The sequence below is a fragment of the Carassius gibelio genome, chromosome A23, assembly GCF_023724105.1.
Source record: "Carassius gibelio isolate Cgi1373 ecotype wild population from Czech Republic chromosome A23, carGib1.2-hapl.c, whole genome shotgun sequence".
NCBI classification, from domain to species: domain Eukaryota; kingdom Metazoa; phylum Chordata; class Actinopteri; order Cypriniformes; family Cyprinidae; genus Carassius; species Carassius gibelio.
In genome coordinates this window covers 11640549-11658743 of record NC_068393.1, presented here as the reverse complement: position 1 = coordinate 11658743, position 18195 = coordinate 11640549, and the positions used below count along the sequence as shown (strand labels likewise).

Here is an 18195-nt window from a genome sequence, read left to right as displayed (position 1 = left end):
TAGGAGCATTAAAAAAATTTAATGAACAAATATAAAAATAAAAACTATATACATTGATTCCTATTAAAGCAACTGAATTAAAGTTTTTCAGTCACGAGTATAGAGTACTGATTTTTCATTAACATACAATTCACCCAAAAATTTAAATAGTGAAGAAAAAAAAATCAGAATGAGTTTCCTTCTTCTACTAAATAAACTCTATTTTGAAGAAGGTGGAAAACCAAACAGTTGCTGATTCACAGTGACTTCCACAGTAATGTTCCCCCTACTATAAAAGTCAATGTGGACCAGCAACTGTTTGGCTATCCTAATTTTTCAAAATATCTTATTTTCCTTTCAGCACAAGAAAGAAGTTAATATAGGTTTTGGACAACATGTGAGTGTATATACAATGACAGAAATAAAATTTTAGGGTGACCTATCCTTTTAATTCACACGGCAGCATGTAGCCTACTGTCCCTTTAAGACCTGCGCGCCTTCTAATATTCAGATATGCATCTGTTTCTTTCAGTTGTTTACTTTCATTTTAAACATATGAGTGTATACATAAACCTTGTGTGTTTTGACAGTATTAGCACAAAACATAACTTAGTAATCAGGCTCAGTTCGAAGGGCTTTTTCGTTTTCGGGCCGCACTTTGTGCTCAGAAAGACCGCACATCAGAAAAGGACACGAACGAATTAAACGTTTAAATAACCAGTAAGGATTTAAACAGATGCAAAAAAATGTGAATGAGTTAACTGTGATGTTAATGTATGTCCGAGTATATTAATCCCGCTGGGCCAGAACTGCAGCTGATAGAATGTGCGCAGCACACAATGCATCGATATTTTTTCGAAAGCAGATTGTAGAGACATTTTTATCGCCCACAACCAAAACTATCAACATCCTACCCTCGGCAGAAATCGAGGAAAAAATCAGGCTGTTCAGCTGTCAATGCACTTCGATCCCATACGCTGTTTTGGGGTGGCAAATCTAATTTTTTTTGCCACCCTTCTGGACACGCCACTGCTTTAAAGCTCTGCCAGGTAAACATTTCAATTAGCGTTCTGTTCTCACATGATGCGCTTTTTCTGAGCGCGTACCCCCGAAGCGCGCACTGTCAAACAGCGCCAAACTGGATTTTTGTTGGATCAGACCAATCTGCAAGCTATGGAAAAATATGCACAAAACAATCCACTTTTAAATTTTAATTTATCATCAGAGGGACAGATCATTTCTCAGGGGAGGCAGTGCTTATCCTAGGGGAGGCATTGCCTCCCCCAGCCTCCCCCTAGACACGCCCCTGGTCATCATCATCATCTCTCTCTCTCGCTGTGTGTGCGCGCGCGCGCGTGTGTGTGTATGTCCATTTTGATATATTGGTTAGCTGTTTTATATCGTCTGAATGAACAGAATAGTTTTCAGTTTGAGCCTCAAACACCAATGTATATAAAATCGTAGATAATGACAAGTGATATTTTGACCAATGAACTAGGAAATGTCCCTGATTTTCATTTCAGAAATCTGGTCACCTTATATTAATGCTTATTAACGAGTTTATAAATGGGGACCTACATATGATCATAAAACACAAGATGTACAAAATATCTTCATAATCTCTATATTATCCATAAACAGTTTCACGCAAGGTGACTGATCCTGAGGCTGCGGCGGTCATGTTCGGATTGCAAATTAGCCTACAACAAATTTAATTTTTCTGAATATGGCCCAAGTGTTTATATCCAAGCAATCAATTGTCGTAGCTTCTCTCTACAGCTGCACTGCGCGTTCACAGCATCATGCAGCCGCGGGGGCCGGGGCTTAGAGTTAGAATTTTAGTTTTTCAATCATTTTTCAATTATTATTATTTTTTTTAGTTTAATTACAATTCTTATAAAGACATTATCGAGTCATAGTGTCATACTGATTTAATTTAGAGTAGGCCTATTCATTCTCAGTTCAAGTCAGTTCTTCATTTATTAGAAATCTTTCATCTTTAAAAATGCATCTCTGAAGAGATTTGACACAAAAAAAATCCGTTCACTAATCGCACATCGGCCAAGGCTATATTACAGAAATAAGCTAAAGAATCGTCGTATGATTTGATGAATGAATCTAGGTCTGCTGTTAGTTGGGCATAAAGTGTAACAGTATTACAACAGTTTAATGCGTTCAGTTTCTAGTATTCAGTTTCAGCTGATCGGCTAGATTTGCCTAAAACAGCCTGGGCCAAAGATGTTGTTTTTCAGCTGTGTTGTTGACGTCATCCGAGGGCGCCGGAAAGAGAGCGCACTTGGGCAGCTCTTCAAGCTGAGCTGGCTGATCGCTCGGCATCTTCTGTTGGCTTGTCAAGCGCTTTTGGATGCTTTGATAGTAACTAGAGGGAAGACACGCCTTTACGCATCGCAGAGCTTTATTTCTCCGAATTACGAAACTGTCAAGACAACATTGTGAATATCTACACGGACGACATGGATTCCGCCAATCAAGGTAAACAAAAACAATTCAATCAGACACGACACACTGGATCGATACACTAACCGCTTACACGTTTACGGCGTAATGTATGTAGAGCCAAATCAACCCAAATCGCCACGTGACTCCTCACTCTCAATAGCGTTATCTCTGGATCCCAGCGTGCTGAATGTGTCCTGGTGAAGGGGAGATCGGGTTACTTCTGATGCATAATAAAAAACATCGAGGCTGAGTGCAGGTGTTTGCATTACAATCATTTGATTCACATCGAAATCATAGTTGATATTTTGGAAATAATTGTTCCCTTTCTCTCTGTTTGACGTGTGCGCTTGTGGCGTGGCGATATTCAACATGGATTTGGGATACTATCATTAAAGTATTAGTAAAGACACCACTGCTCTTTTATCTGTTGTGACGCATAATGTGATGGTATTTAAAGAGGCAGTTTAGGGGCAGATGACATGTCTCATTAATATAGGTCAGACCCACGTGACCTCGCTGTCGAGCGCTGTTTGATCAAACCTTTGAATTGTACATACTTGTGTATTGAATGGCTGAAAAACAAATATATAAACGCTAAATATAAGAACAATACACTATGTGTTATATGCCAATAAAGCCCTACTATAACTTTTAACTCGCCCTCAAATGCAGCTGAGATTTAGCGCCTCCAATCGGGCCAATAATGCAATGTTCTGATGTTACTGTATTGTCGGATCTGCCAAATTTATGGGTCCATATCTTAAAAATGCTACATTCAAAATGTCTATAATTTTACATGGTGACAGCCTAATGCCTTGAGAATAAGCCCCCAGTGTGACCTTTAACGCACCCTGAAAGTCAGGTGAGAGATAGCGCCTCCAATCGGCCCAATACTGCCAAGGCTCTTCTAACTGTTGTCTGTGTCCATGACTTTACGGTACAGTATAGTAATCAACAATGCAATGACTCTATAAATTCAATTCAATTTAGTTAATATTTATTTATATAATAATTTTCACATTAAATGTTGTTTCAAAGCAGCTTTACAGAAAATGCATGTTTTATGTTACAACACCACAATACTCTTTTATGAGATGATATCAGAAAGCACAGTTGGAAGATGCAAAAAAATGACAGTGTTTACAAATATCATATATGCAGTTAAGCAAAATGAACGTGCATTTTAAAGCATTGACAACTTGATCATTTAGTATAATCATCCAGAGTTGATGTTCTGGAGTCCTTGGAGGGGTAGGTGTCATCTATTCAAAGGTGTTGGGTCATGTGAAGTCTTCATTAGAGGATCCAAGCTGGAGCTGGCATCATCTCTAGTTACCTTGGGATGTTGACATTTGTAACAATTGTTTGAATTATTATTATTTTTTAATTCTGTTGATTCATTAAAGGAGTCGTATGACATTGCTAAAAATATTTGTGTGTGTATTTGGTGTAATGAAATGTGTTTATGCAGTTTAAGATAAAAAAAAAATCTATTTATTTTCCACACACTGTACATTATTTTTTCTCTTCTATGCCCTTTCTGAAACGTGTAAATTTGTACAAAGCTCATAGTTCTGAAAAGTGAGGTGTGCTCTGATTGGCCAGCTATCAAGTGTGTTGTGATTGGCTGAATACCTCGAGAGTGTGACGGAAATGTTACTCTCCATACCATACTATGATGACGTGTCCCGGCACGACAAGACAAAAACAATAAAACCTATTACAAACAAGGCATTTGTTGCATCTATAGGTGACATAATTCTAACATTTAAATAACATTAAAAAACGTTAGAAAACCCCCCCCACACAAACAGAAAATCCACAGGGTCCTTAAGTTAATCGTGAATAAGAAGCAACAAATGCGGAAGCATCGCATTTTTAGTGTGGAACGGATAACGTCAATAAATATGAAAAGAAGCTGGATTCAGCCTCGTTTTCTGCTGCTTATGCTTTTATGTCTGATTGCAAGTTAGAAAAAATGCTTGTGTGAAGAGTGATCATAAGTTCATGGTGACAGGATAAATTACATAAATATTATAATATAATTTAAGCTGTGGTGATGAATTTACAATGGAAAAGTTAAGTCTGGGTGGACAAATCAAAGGATTAGAATATAGCCAATAAGCTTTAGTTGTGTCACATTGATAAATCATTGCTACTTGCAGGTGGTATTAGGACGGGGCATTATCATTTTAGAGAGTATTTGATTGGTCAAAAATCGTTGTAGGACAGGATGAGCCATCAATATTTTGGTTTAATTTTCCATAGACTAAAATGTACCATTTTAAAATATCTGCTATAAGTGAATTTTGTCAGTGTATGCTCTCAAAATTAATACATGTTAGTTACAGTGCAATTTCTTTCATCAAATAGTTTTTCTGTGGTGTGTTTTTAAATTAACTTCAAGACATCAATTTATTTGTATTGTTTATTCATATAATATGTTTTAAGCAAAACTTCTCACTTTTTGCACTAAATGTTTTTATTTTTATTTTTTTTATTCTGTTTAATGTCACAGAAATGAAGCACTTCATCTTTAACATATGTCATTCTCATCCTTCCAGACATCAATCTGAACTCTCCACATAAAGGCCTGGGCTCTGACTCGCTCTCAGAGATGCCTGAAGAGACGGGGGCGACCGCTGTGAGTCCTGGGACTCTCCCTCCGGGTCTGACAGAGGAGGAGGCAGAGGAACTGAGACTGGAGCTCACCAAGGTAAACGCCAACAGCCACTGCATGACCAGGGGGTCTTCAGATTAGGGCTGTTTAATTGTTAAATCAGCGTGATTCATTATAAATCAAAGTAACACATACAATCATGTTATTGTTTACTTCTTTAAAACAAATTGTGACATCCTCCTTTTAGGTTGAGGAGGAGATCCAAACCTTGAGACAGGTGCTTTCGGCTAAAGAGCGCCATGCATCGGAGCTGAAGCGTAAACTAGGCCTGAGCCCCCTGACCGAGCTCAAACAGAACATCACCAAAAGCTGGCAGGACGTCCAGACCTCAAACGCGTAAGGATGCCTTCCTTTACATGTCCTGCTTACTCATACCCCGGAGGTAACAGGTTCTGTCTTCTGGGTTGCCATATGCAAAGTCGAACCCTTAACCTCTTTCACAGACCCTGCAGGAATGACAGTGATTTGACATAATTCAAAATTTCGAACTGAAAGGGTTTGATGAAGTGGCCAATGGGTAATGACTCTGCATGATGGCAGATGCAAGCTGGTTCCATCAGTGGAGGAATTAATTTCAAACTAACCAGCTTCAATGTGCTCTCCTCCAGCTCACACACATTCCTCTCTCCTTATGCTGCTGGAAATCTGCCTAAAAATAAAGAGTCGCAGGTGTCCAATTGCATTTTTTGCAGGATTGTACATTACCAAATGATAGCATTAGAGAAAGCTCTTGAGTGCCTGTTCAGGCAGCGGAGATGACCGTTGTTTTCTGTGTATATCATAGATGGGCATCTATGCCGTCAGCTGAAAGTCCTTCAGTTTAATGGTTTTATCAGTTGAACAATGGCAGTCTGGTTTCAAAGGGCTCTGTGGGAGGATTGCAGTCGACTCTGACATGAATCACCACCATTTATTGTGTTCCAGATGGAGTTCATGGCCATTGATTTGAGTGTGACTCAAGATCTTAGACACAAAACAGATGTTTGATGTTTTTGATCCTGTAGATGGAAAAACTGTGTGTAGTATTTTACAGGACTTTTCTGAGATGTTCCTGGTCAGTACCTTGACCTCTTAAAAGCCTTTAATGAGTTTAATCAACCTGTCAGTAGTTTAGAATAAAGGGCCTGTTTTTTGTAGGATCCAGCCCTGGTTTTTACATTTACTAGACATTTACTAACAGTATTTTAGAGGGTGGCCAATAATTGCCCCTTTTTTATAATTTCTGGAGTTTACAGAGATGGGTAAATTTATAGGTAAATATGAGTCTACTGCAAATACAATTTGTGCTCCAATAGCAAAATTTAAAAAAGAAATCCAAGATAACCTATTTCCAACAAAAGGAATAATATGATGCATTTACATGATTCTGGCAGCCAGAAGAGAGAAATATATAACATTTACTATCACTACCTCAGCCATGTATTATAAACTCCCTTGCCACAGTATTAAATAGTGTGCGTGTGTGTGTGCACGTGTGTGCGTGTGTGCGTGTGTGTGTTTTAATGCCAACAAAAATTACAACTTGAAAAGTATCCATACAGTTAATAAGATGTCCGTTGTCCATAACATTTATACATGAATGTGAGTACATATTTTGCACAGTATCTACTCAAATATATTAAAATTAGCCCCTGGCAACTCAATATGGCCAAATATAGCAGAATAATAGCCAGTTATTAGCCTAGCCAATCTTTTAGTCTGTCAGTTCTTCAGTCAGTGGAGTTATTGGTTTGTCGTCAGTCAGAGAGAGAGTCATCAGTAACACCGTGCCATTCTGCTCTGCTCTACGCAGCACAGTGTCACATTTGTGTTTTTTAGCTATGTGGCGGTGTCAGAGAAGCTGGGCCAGTGGAATGAGAAGGTCACGGGGTGTGATATGTGAGTGTTTGACCACCTCGGCATGTATTTGCAGTGAATGCATGCACTCCTCTCACTTACCCTCGACCTGTCAATGAGGAGCATTCAAACACCTGAATCCAGCGTGTTTCAGAAGGAGACCTAACAAATCCATATCAAATACAGCCTAACACAAATAACTAAAACCTGTCTCTCAAACAGAGATTGATGGTTTTTGAAATGCTATGATCTGGTCTGTAGCATTGACTCTAACCTGCTGTACAAGTTTATATGCCCCAATAATTCTCCACACTACTAACTGACACTTTACATAGTACTGAAAGACAAAGGCTGTTTATAGAAGAAAACTGGATCTTAATTGTCACGTGATGAAGGCTAGAGGTATTTTGCTCTTTAGTTAAATTGGGCGTCTGAAATACTGAATCATGTCTCATCATATATTTTGGACTGTTTCTGTTTTCTTTGTCCACCCATGCAAGTAGTAGTTCTATATCTCTGTAACACTCAAGAACATACATCGCTTCTTTAAAAGTTCTTCTGCGTTCATGTACCGTGTCTGAATCATCAGCTGTTCAGCAATTATTTGTTTCTATAGCAGCGCTGCAAATAGAAATTGCTACATTAATGCACCTCTTTTATACTATGGCTCAAAAGTTTGGGGTTAACTTTTTTTTTTTTAATGCATTTGAAAGTTGGTTCTTAAGCACACCTGTCTGCATTCATTTATTCAAAGATCAAGTTACTCCAGCCTTCAGAAATCATTCTAATAAGCTGATTTGATTCTGGAAAAAAAAACATTTCTTATTATTATCGATATTAAAAACAGTTGTGCTGCTTAAGATTTCTGTATTTTAATGTTGGTTCATAATATTTTCAGAATTATTTGATGAATATAAGTCATTGCTGTCACTTTGAACATATTAATATGTCCTTGCTAAATAAAAGTATTAATTTCTTTAAAAAAAAAAAAAAATCATACTGTCCACAAACTTTTGAATAGTAGTGTATTATGTACTTTTATAAAATATTGAACAAAGAAGGCACATTAGGTTGCTCTAACTATAATAAAACTTCATATCAAACAGGTTCTTCGCTACTACTAACTGTTGAAGCTGCTGCTATTTTGCTTATTTACAATCGTGTCCTGTGATGAGACTAAAGTTGCTAAGGTCCTCTGTGGTTTTCCCCTGGGTCCCATGACATTTAGCTGCAGTCCTGATGTATTTGCGGGTTCATAATCCTGTCAGACAGGCTGCTGGTTATCACGAGCGTGTGAGAGGTCTCTCACTTCCCTCTTTACACACACTGCTGGAATCCCATTCAGACAGGAACCTCTACAGAGAGGGCATATGTTTGTGTAAGGAAAGCCTTGTCCGGTTCAGATGAATGAATGCCACGTCTGCAACAGTGCAGGCCAATTAATGCTTCCTTTGTGCACTTGCTATAGTCATGAATATTACATCCAGATCCACTTTGCAATATCCTCTGCACTTAAACCATGCTACTTGTTTCCCAATAACTAAGGTGGTTTGTAATGTCTTTTTGACTTTCAAGATTTGCTGACTGTGACTTCTTGTGCTTGAAAGCTCCAGTATACTCACACATCTTATTCAAGCACACAAGTTTCTCAAGTTAAACCCCAAGAGTTTGTGTGTTTAAGAAGGATGTCAAATAAACTGGTGTTGTTTTTTTCTCTGGCTGTGCATTTTACTAGCGCTTGTGTTGTTTGTGAGGCAGCGTAAGTGTACAATCACAAATGTAAAAATGAAATGCGTTGTGTGTGTGTTTATTCTAGCACGTTGTGATTGTGAGCGTGGAGATCTGAATGTATTACCCTGTCCGTTTGTACTGTAGATATCTTTCAGCTTCTGCCACTCTGGATGACATTTCCAGCTCTGAAGTGTGAGTTACTTCATTCTTTACATTCATTGTGTGTATTTTAAAGGATGTGTTCTGCTATGTTAAGGTCATGAAGGGCTAAAAGATTGTTTTAGGGTGGCTTGACATGCTCTGGATTTTTGCTTGCCGGGTTATTAGATAATGCAATCTTATATTGCGTTATAAGAATTGTGAATTGCAATTGCAAGTTTGGAATCTGTACTTTTTTTGTTTTGTTTGTTTATTATGCTTATCAAGGTTGCATTTATTTGAAAACACTGTTATATTGTGAAATATTATTACAATTTAAAACTGGAATTTGATAAAACGTTAATAATTTCATATATTTTAAAATGTAATTTATTAATGTGATGGCAAAGCAGCATCATTTCTCCAGTCTTCAGTCACATGATCATTCAGAAATCATTCTAATATGCTGATTTGCTGCTCAAGAAACATTAAAAATTATTATCAGTGTTGAAATCAGTTTTGCTTAATGTGTGTATGGAAACTGTATTTTTTCATGATTCTTTGGATAGAAAGTTCAACAGACCCGCAATAATTTGATATAGAAATCTTTTGTAACATTTTTACCATAACATTTTTTTTTTATCAGTTTTACTTAATGCAGTGTGTCCTTTCTGAATAAATGTGTCGGTTTCTTTCTAAAACAGAATCTTACTCTAAACTTTTGAATGGTGGTGTATATCAAGAGCATTTCTTTCTCATTTGATATCCAGTGAAACGGCAAACAACCTTTCTGATGACTTTAAGGGTGTCTGACTGGTGTTTGTTATCTGAAGTTTAGGGACATTAAAGTGTTCCATGTGATTTTTAAAATCTTTCTCTCTCTTTCTCTCCCCACATCCTCTTCTCTCTGCGTTCCTCCTCTTACAGGTATAAAAAGACTCAGGAAACGCTGTCTCAGGCCGGACAGAAGACCTCAGCCGCCCTCTCCACCGTTGGCACGGCCATCAGCAGGAAGCTGGGAGACATGAGGTAATGTACAAGTCAAAATGTAGTACTCTCTCTTTTCTTTCTTCCATTTACAAATAACAATGTGAATCTGCAGTCACTTAGATTCACATGCTTTCTTTTAACTTTCAAATGTTTTTAATTTACCATTTTTCTTGGGTAATATGAATTAAGACTAACACACTGTTCGTGGTTAACGTCCAAGTGTTTCGTCTTACTCAGCAGTTCAGTTCTGTTGTGTCCAAACAGTTCATGATTTATCTTAAGCTGCATTTATGTGTGTGTATGTGGCAGTTCACACACTTATATTGGATCTCCATCCCATCTCTTTGATTATATTCATTCTATCTTTGGCTTTGTTTAGACAGACGGCAAAAATCCTACTCAAAATCATTGATTTTTAATACAGAAAAAGAAAGAAATTTACAATTCAAACAGCATCCATATGAAATCACAATGCAGACAAAAGATTGGACATGAAACTGAATTGGATTTGAATACAGTGTGAACAAAGCCTTCATGCCTGCGTTCCCTCGGTCCCTTCTCTCCTTGGTTATGGATCCACTCTTTTGCATGTGTCATATCCTGCAGCCATTCATCATCATCTATGAAGCCATTATTATCCATAACGAGTGTTAATGAAGTGGGACCACAGTCAGCTGTATTAAACTGTAACCGACTGTTTTACTCCTCATATGATGAACAGAAGCTCTCCCTAACCTCTTTTCCTGGCTCCTGATTCACTTTACTGCACATACTGTCACTTTCAGTCATTAACATCTATCCATCATACATGAATTTGATTGTTTTTTGGTTCACTTGGCTGTTCCCTGTATCTCTCAATATCAGAACAGTAATTCTCATCATTTGTTCTTCCTGCTTGCTTTTGGTCATGCGTAACACCCAACCTGATAGCTTTTGTATTCCCCTTTCTTTCGAAACGCTGCCCTTACAGAGCTCTTCCATTCTCTAACTCCTTTGGGTAAGACTGATTAATGTCATCAAAGAAATTACACTTTACATAGAGCTCTGTTTGTAACACCAAGCCCATTTAATAAAAATAAAAAAAGCTTTTAATTATAATTTGAATGTAATATTGATTTGAATGTTATTTTAGCTCCAAAACCCTGCTAATTTTGATTGGTATCTGCTTTTGCATGATTACGGTGCTATATCACGTGTGAACGTGATTTTTAAAGATCTGAAGTTTGAGCGGTAAATGTCACAGACATGCTAGCAGTCTTTGTGTGGTGTACTCCAGCTGATCTCTCTGCTTTGCTTGCTGTCCTGTTTGCTTGCTAACACACACAACTTTTTCTCCTTTTAATGCTTTCGAAGTAGCAACTACTCCATTCGCCATTCAATAAGTATGCCGACTATGAGGTAAAGTACTAGGGTAAACCACTGCCCCTCGATTTAAACCGTTTCGGATTCATTAGACAATAAAATATCATAAATAAAATATTTATTTTTAACCTTTTATCAGCCAGTTACTTTACTAACTCCACTTGCGCATGTCTAATTGATTGTAATGTTTCTTCCGCTATGAACTCTGGGATTAATGTGTGTTTCGTTAAATAGGAACTCTCAAACCTTCAAATCATTTGAGGACAAAGTTGAAAACATCAAGGTAAGGCTTCACTTTTGAAACTGGGTCAAATACACAATGCTCATTTCTGGCAGATCTGTTCATTTATTCAGAAATACATTTGACATATTTCAAATATTGACAAAAACGAGTACATTTGTCCATCAGCTCAAAGGCAAGCGGTCCAACCATCGTGCAGAAACATAAAACCAGAAATTATATCATATACACGATCATGATTTTTGAAATGGGTCTCATATACTCAACAAGGCTACATTTATTTGATCAAAAAACATAGTAAATTGTAATATTGTGGGGGGGGGGGGTAAAAAGTACAATTTAAAATGACTTTTTTTGTATTTTAGTATGTTTTAAAGTGTCATTTATTCCTGTGCTGACAAAGCTGTATTTTCAGCATCATTTCTCCAGTCCAGTGTCACATGATCCTTCAGAAATCATTCTGTCGTGCTGATTTGGTGTTCAAGAAATATTTCTTATTATTATCATCAGTGTTGTAAAGAGGGCCCTTGAAGTCCCTCAAGGCCAATTTTCTCCTCAAAAACTGAATGACTTTTTCAAAAAGATTATAATTTTAAATGCATGATTTTGAGTCGTTAAATGTAAACGTTTGTTAAAAAAAGGATATAAAAGTGTTACAAAACCATATTACACCGACATGACTATGCTGTGTAGAGCATTGACACATGCTTTTAAAACTTGATCTTAAAACGATTTGTCCCTTATCTTGGACACTCGGTGTCCTGCGTGTCTCTGAATGGTTCTTCTGTTTGTGTGTCTCAGTATAAGGTGGTTGGAGGCAAAGCTAATGGTGAAAGTGCCCACTCTCCGAACGAGTCCAACCCGGTGCAGGACAACGCTCCGTTCTGAGCCCACCCTCTTGATTTAAACACTCATCTCATTCTTTGTGAATCCTGACTACACCCACACTTCCGTTCTCCCCTTCTCTCTCTCTCTCTCTGAATTCTTTCATCCCTCCTTCCTTTGATACCCCCTCACCTACTGCTAGCATGTGCCTGCTCATCTCACTGAAAACACACACGTAGTACAGATTCTGTTATCATGAAATCATCACAAGTTGTACAAAAGAAGAAAATGATTAATCATTTTGTATTAGAAACTATTTTACACTGCTTTGCATAATGTTTTTACATAACTTTTATCTATATATGAATATAATGGAATACAAATAACTATTTAAACAGTACTGCCTAGCAGCATTCATCAAGCGGCAGAGGGGTACAAAATACACCGAGAAGAAACATTTCAATCTCAAGGGGAGAGGACTTTAGTAAAGAAAAGAAACTTGCTGCTGGTTTCTATGCTGCTGAGCATTCAGTTGAGTTGTTTTTTTTACTCTCAGTACGATGTGAAGCGATGCTTTGCTGTACACCTGGTGAATGTCTGACCTTACACTCTCACTCTCTATTGCTTCACTGGCAAAAACGTCACATTAACTTGTTTTTTGCTTTTTCTTTTTTTAACCTTTGCCTTTTCTTGCTCTCTTCTTTTCACTGATGGGAATGTTTTATTTATGCTGTGTTTGTCGGGAATCTCTTGCCTTTGCTTTGTGCCATGCTGTGTGCACCAGATGCCATACACCTTTTGTTGCCAGAATGTTTCTCACACACACAGACTCACATCACAAAGATCACTGTTCAATTTTAAGAACTAAAAATGAAGTTACTCTCACTGACACAAAATGTCAAATGGCGAGTAGGTCCTGCTTAGTCAGTTAAATTTATTTTGTTAGAGGCATTTGTTGATTTCTCCCAACAGACGTGAATGCTAGTGTAGTCTGTATGGTAGCACAGTCACTTTTTACCTGAAAGATATTGGAATCTATTTCATTATTAGTAAATGTAATCTTTTATTTTGCTTAATTTTGATCTGTTCTATCCTGATGTTTTATTCACTTACATGGGTGTCAGTGGGTGGCCTTGTTTCAGTATATTACACAATAATTACATGCCTCATTGTTTGATATGCAAGGGATTCCACACATTAGACTGATGCAGATGATGAGATGCCAACTAAGCCATGTGTAAAACGCCATAGAATTATGTGGATACACGTGTAGTTCTGCAAACGGTGAAAGGATGACGTAAGATCATGAACGTTCAGAGGGAAAGAGTTTTTTTCTTGTTGTTTTGAGTGTTCATTTTTGGGAGCTTGTTTAGTTAGGCACCATATAGCTTTAAATTTGAGTTCTCTGTCTAGCTGTTCAGATTTAAAGGCACAGATTGTTTTGTTTAACAACAACAACAGTGGTGTTATGCTTCATTTATTTTTGTCAGTTATTTCTATATCAATAAAGCATTCGTTCAAGTGGGTTCTGGTTTGTTCTCTTCTCTTCCTTTCATAATGTTAGTGACATCAATCTGCCAGGAGGTGGCAGTACAGCACGCACTGGAGAAGACGTGCTCTTTGCACTTAGGACGCTAACATGCCATTAATCTTGAGACTTTTCTGTGTTTTAGCATTTGTTTTATTTTTGCATTGAAATGTATAGAGAGAGTATGAATTTGATTAGTAAACATATAGTTGGATAAAATGTAACATTTCCTTTTGATCCAGGGCCTTCGATCAAGTTTGGCCCTTTGGATTGTCTTTCAACCAGCCCAGGCGTCAAAAGCTTGATTTTATAGTAAACACTTTATAATAGACTTTTTAATAACCTGCCGTAACGTGATGTTTTTTTTTTTTTTTTTTTTTTTTCAGATTTCTTTTACCATTTTAATTAGCTAGTAATTAGAAACTCTATTTATTTTTCTCTGACCCACCCAAGCTCAATACGGTATATATAATATATATATGTATGAACACCAGTGAAGAAACAAAGAATAAAACTATTAATCTTATATTATTCCTTGTTGTTTGTGTTGCCCAAATTGTCCTTTATGGCTAAAAAGCAAATATCAGTCCTCAGTTCATCGGTAGGCAAACGGCTTTATTCATAAAACGCAGATTTTGAATAACGGCAAATACTCAATGTTAAAAATACGCGTTTACTGTGTTGTCTTGTTATGAATGATAGGTGTACAGTTGAGAAACCTCACAAAAACTGTCATTCCCTGACCGGGAATCGAACCCGGGCCGCGGCGGTGAGAGCGCCGAATCCTAACCACTAGACCACCAGGGAAGTGTTTGAATCTGTAACACATTAAAGTCTAAACCCGAAGTATCACCATACCAGTGAGAATGGGTAACAAATTTCGATCTGAGTACTATTTAATCGGTCGTGGGCCCTATATCTAACCTGATTGGCCGTTAACAACGACCAACGTTGACAGTGCCCAAAGTTGCCCCGTTTAGTATCAGCCTTACGCCTGTTTAACGCACGAGCCGTTTTGTCCTGGCTGTCGCTGGTTTGATCCGGTTCCACGAAGACGATTTTATAGAGGAGCGAAAGGCCACGCCTCCGTCACCAGTGGTTCTCGTCGACGTCATCTCTCGGTATAAATGTAAGTGAACGAGTTGTTTTTGTTAAAAATACAGCAGCGCTGCGGTAACGTTAAGTTAGACATTTCCGGACGTGGAGGGTCTTATCCATCCAAACTTTTTCAAATGGGCCCCGTCGCCTAGCGTTTTCCCCCAAAGCCTCCGACTGATTTGAGCAGGGTGCTTTAAACAACATCAGCACGAGCGGCACAAGAAGGTGAGCTTGTGGTTTACGCCTCATATTTTAAAGGGTGGTCATTGTTTGGGTAGGAGAGTCTGAGAATAATTAATTTAATCTAACACTATTGGAGTCGTTTATCTGTAACAATGCATTTTTTGCTCACTTTTGAGACAAACATGTTTGTTTTGTGAACACAGTTGCTGTAATTTCAGTGGGATTACCGTTACTGTAACATCCTCGTGTAACATAGCCTTCTGAAAACATAGCCTTTTTTGTGATGAAGGTCTCAAGTGTCAAAATGTCAGTTTAGTTAGTCTTCTTGTTTGGCACTAAACTGTATAATGACTATCATTTACGATACCAATGTGACACCAAAACCATGTTGTGAGAGATTAAATCTTTTAAATGCTTTCATTGAGTCTGTATTCATTCAAATCCATTCTCAGGTCGAAGATGAGAAGTTAATATCTAGTTTGTAATATTTACCACAGAATCACTCATGTCTGACCAAATGTCTTTTCTCAGGGTTTCCATCGAAGTCACTGTTTATACACGTCTGTAAAATGGCAGCCATCCCAGCTAGTGGTTCCCTAGTTGCTACTCACGACTACTACAGAAGTAAGTTGCCTTTGCAAGTGTTTTACTGTTATAGTTGTATGCAACCATTAATAGTTGATGCTATTAAGAGAATTTGCCTTCTAAGACTGTTTTTTTTTTTTTTTTTCAGGGCGCATTGGCTCTACATCCAGTAACAGCTCGTGTGGCAGTTCAGAGTACAGTGGGGAGGTTATTCCACATCACCCAGGTGAATTACCTTTCATTTCTGTCTCTTTTCAACCCCCCACCTTAATTAATACTTCATTGCAATGGTTTTGACAGTAAGACATTTACACATTGTGCAACAGGATTTGCACAGTTTGAATCTTTAATCACAGCTCTGTTGAAATAGATACTTGTCTGATTGCCTCAAGAGTAGTTTGCTGTCAAGGAAATCAGTGAAAAAGGACTGTTGCTTAGTCATCTTGGATTGCGCTGTTACCTTTTCCTGACTGCATGCATGCATCGGCTTACATGTCTTTGTTTAGAGACTCTTTAACAGTGATTGTGCCTACATCATTGTATACTAAATCCGTTGGAATATTAGACTGGTGGTACTTTGCTTGTTCTGACCTGTTGTTTAATTGTGCTTTAGGTCTGCCCAAACAGGATTCGGGTCATTGGTGGTCCAGTTTCTTCTTTGGGAAGCAGAACCAGCCTGGGATGGGAACTCTTACTGAGGAGGCTCAGCAGAAGTGAGTCACTGGATTGAGTTTCACCCGAGTTGGCGCATGTAGCACGAAGGCCTTGCCAAGTGCTGATGCACACTTAATTGCAGATGCAGTTGCACATTTTAGATTTTATGATAAGGGGCGATATTTTGAATTCTCAATTCCTTAATTCTAAATCCCTTAATCTGATGGCTCTCTGCAGGTCAGGGGTGGTGAGTGTGACCAATGGGCAGGTGACGTGTATTGCCCGGGAAATGGTGATGAAGCAAGTGAGCGAAAGTAGTGATGCAGGCAAGTCGGAGGCGGGGACTTCTCCTCGTTCCTGAATCAGACACCAGATCAGGACACCAACGCTAGGGGACAGAATCGGCTCATCTTTTCTTTTTCTTTTTTTAATTCCCCATCCATATAATGGGCTGTTTTAGTACTTTTTCATTTCCTTTTTTTTTGTATTAATAGTTTTATATATATACATCACATAATAAATGGAAGAGCTGAAACTTGCAAAAAGAATTTTGTACATTTTTACACATCTGTAACACTGGAGATGTTTTTATTACTTGTTGTCTTAACATGTGTTTTTCAGCATAATAAATGGTCTTAAACAGCCCACTACTTCTTTTAGTTTCTTTAAATTTTGTTTTAGGTGTGTATATGTTAATTCAATTCAAAATGCACTTTTTCTGTATTATAAAGAAATTACAAAACCATCAAACCCTTTACAGTAAAGCAAAAAGACCCCCTTTTCCAAAAAAATAGGTTTTATAGTTTGCATATAACAGTTTACAGAAAGCTAGATTCAGAAAAAGTGCAGCAATAATCAAATGCTAAAATCTAAAATTAATCTTGGAGAGGAGATGCTGTCCTCAATTTATTTGCAGTTCTTTTAATGTTTGACATGGTTATGGGGAATTGTGTGAGTGTGTATCATCATGCACTAATTGGTGTGTTCTAAGTGTGCAGTGATTGAAAGGCGTCCCCTTCTGCATTATATTCATTTCATATAAAAGAATGATTCAACTATATAAGCATGCTGAAGCTAAATTCAGTGCGTCTGCATTCAAAATGGACTTTGGCAATGAGACAAACAGGACTCTTGGATAGTAACTGAGGGAGACCGAGTGTCACATAAACTGCTCTTTAGTGACATGTCAGTTCTCCTCATACAAAAATGATCCCAAAAAAAGGTAACCGTTAAATATTTTTTAGGAAAAGTTGTTTCAATAAAAAAAAAATGCTTTGAGCTCAGCATCACTTGAGTAGAGGTCCAGGAATAAAGACTTGGAAAGAAGGAATAAAGGTTTGAATGCTCTCAAGAGGAATTAAGCATTTTGATAAACGTTGCGTTCTGAGCAGACAACACCTATTTCATACTTTGACATGGTTTGTGTACACAAAAAAGCACAGAACTAGTGCCTGTGGACTTCAAAATAAGCAGTGTGGGTGGTAGAGCAAACACAAAGACAGTGAATATTAGAAACAGTCAATATGGAAAATTGCTCAGTAGAGATGACGTACAGCTTTGTTCCCATGTGTACATGGGTTTTCCAGGTCACTAGGTTCTGATGGTTGGCTATACACGGAAAAGCCTCTTTGTGGCATGCTGACTCGGTTCTTTTTCAGACATCATTTCTCCTTTGTTCGCAGGAACAGCTCCCAACTAAAAGACTTTGACAGGTTCAGTGATTGGTAGTTTATAGAAGATGAAAAGAAATTGAATGTCCTTTTCATGGCCAGAATTGAGGGATGTAAAAATCTGTAAATGACTAATCAGTTTATTCAGTTGCCATATTGGCTATTTCTATGTAGCCAACAGAAAATTTTCTATGTATTCAAAAGGTCATTAAATGAATTTTGAAAATTAAATCTA

The 18195-nt window shown here is 37.7% G+C and overlaps 2 protein-coding genes and 1 non-coding gene across 13 annotated transcripts; 2 read left to right on the top strand and 1 right to left on the bottom strand.

The window, feature by feature from the left end:
* The first annotated feature begins 2225 nt into the window (after positions 1-2225).
* Positions 2226-13768, top strand: tpd52l2b (tpd52 like 2b). 11 transcript variants are annotated; one of them, XM_052540489.1, is made up of 10 exons: positions 2226-2472; positions 5004-5155; positions 5307-5455; positions 6938-6997; positions 8831-8878; positions 9752-9853; positions 10785-10811; positions 11168-11212; positions 11411-11459; positions 12219-13768. In XM_052540489.1, exons 1-10 carry the CDS (start codon positions 2454-2456, stop codon positions 12303-12305), a joined length of 738 nt encoding a protein of 245 aa, XP_052396449.1. In that variant the 5' UTR covers positions 2226-2453; the 3' UTR covers positions 12306-13768. The 11 variants fall into 11 exon arrangements, with proteins under 11 accessions (XP_052396449.1, XP_052396450.1, XP_052396452.1 ...); XM_052540490.1 differs by having other exon boundaries at positions 2227-2472; positions 11171-11212; XM_052540492.1 differs by lacking the exon at positions 6938-6997 and having other exon boundaries at positions 2228-2472.
* Positions 13769-14505: 737 nt separating this feature from the next.
* trnae-cuc (transfer RNA glutamic acid (anticodon CUC)) lies at positions 14506-14577 on the bottom strand. Its single transcript has one exon. It is a non-coding gene; the product is annotated as a tRNA-Glu (tRNA).
* A 330-nt stretch (positions 14578-14907) lies between these two features.
* Positions 14908-16940, top strand: LOC127944511 (pancreatic progenitor cell differentiation and proliferation factor B). The gene is made up of 5 exons (XM_052540500.1): positions 14908-15093; positions 15583-15675; positions 15785-15862; positions 16250-16349; positions 16528-16940. Exons 2-5 carry the CDS (start codon positions 15621-15623, stop codon positions 16649-16651), a joined length of 357 nt encoding a protein of 118 aa, XP_052396460.1. The 5' UTR covers positions 14908-15093; positions 15583-15620; the 3' UTR covers positions 16652-16940.
* The last annotated feature ends 1255 nt before the right edge of the window (positions 16941-18195 follow it).

Bases quoted from the DNA above. Each gene is read 5' to 3' on its own strand.
- tpd52l2b (XM_052540489.1), top strand. The intron at 11,213-11,410 runs GTAAAGTACTAG...TTCGTTAAATAG, and splicing joins ATAAGTATGCCGACTATGAG to GAACTCTCAAACCTTCAAAT. The intron at 11,460-12,218 runs GTAAGGCTTCAC...TGTGTGTCTCAG, and splicing joins ACAAAGTTGAAAACATCAAG to TATAAGGTGGTTGGAGGCAA.
- LOC127944511 (XM_052540500.1), top strand. From the start codon at position 15,621: ATGGCAGCCATCCCAGCTAGTGGTTCCCTAGTTGCTACTCACGACTAC. The intron at 15,676-15,784 runs GTAAGTTGCCTT...TTTTTTTTTCAG, and splicing joins TACTCACGACTACTACAGAA to GGCGCATTGGCTCTACATCC. The intron at 16,350-16,527 runs GTGAGTCACTGG...GGCTCTCTGCAG, and splicing joins ACTGAGGAGGCTCAGCAGAA to GTCAGGGGTGGTGAGTGTGA.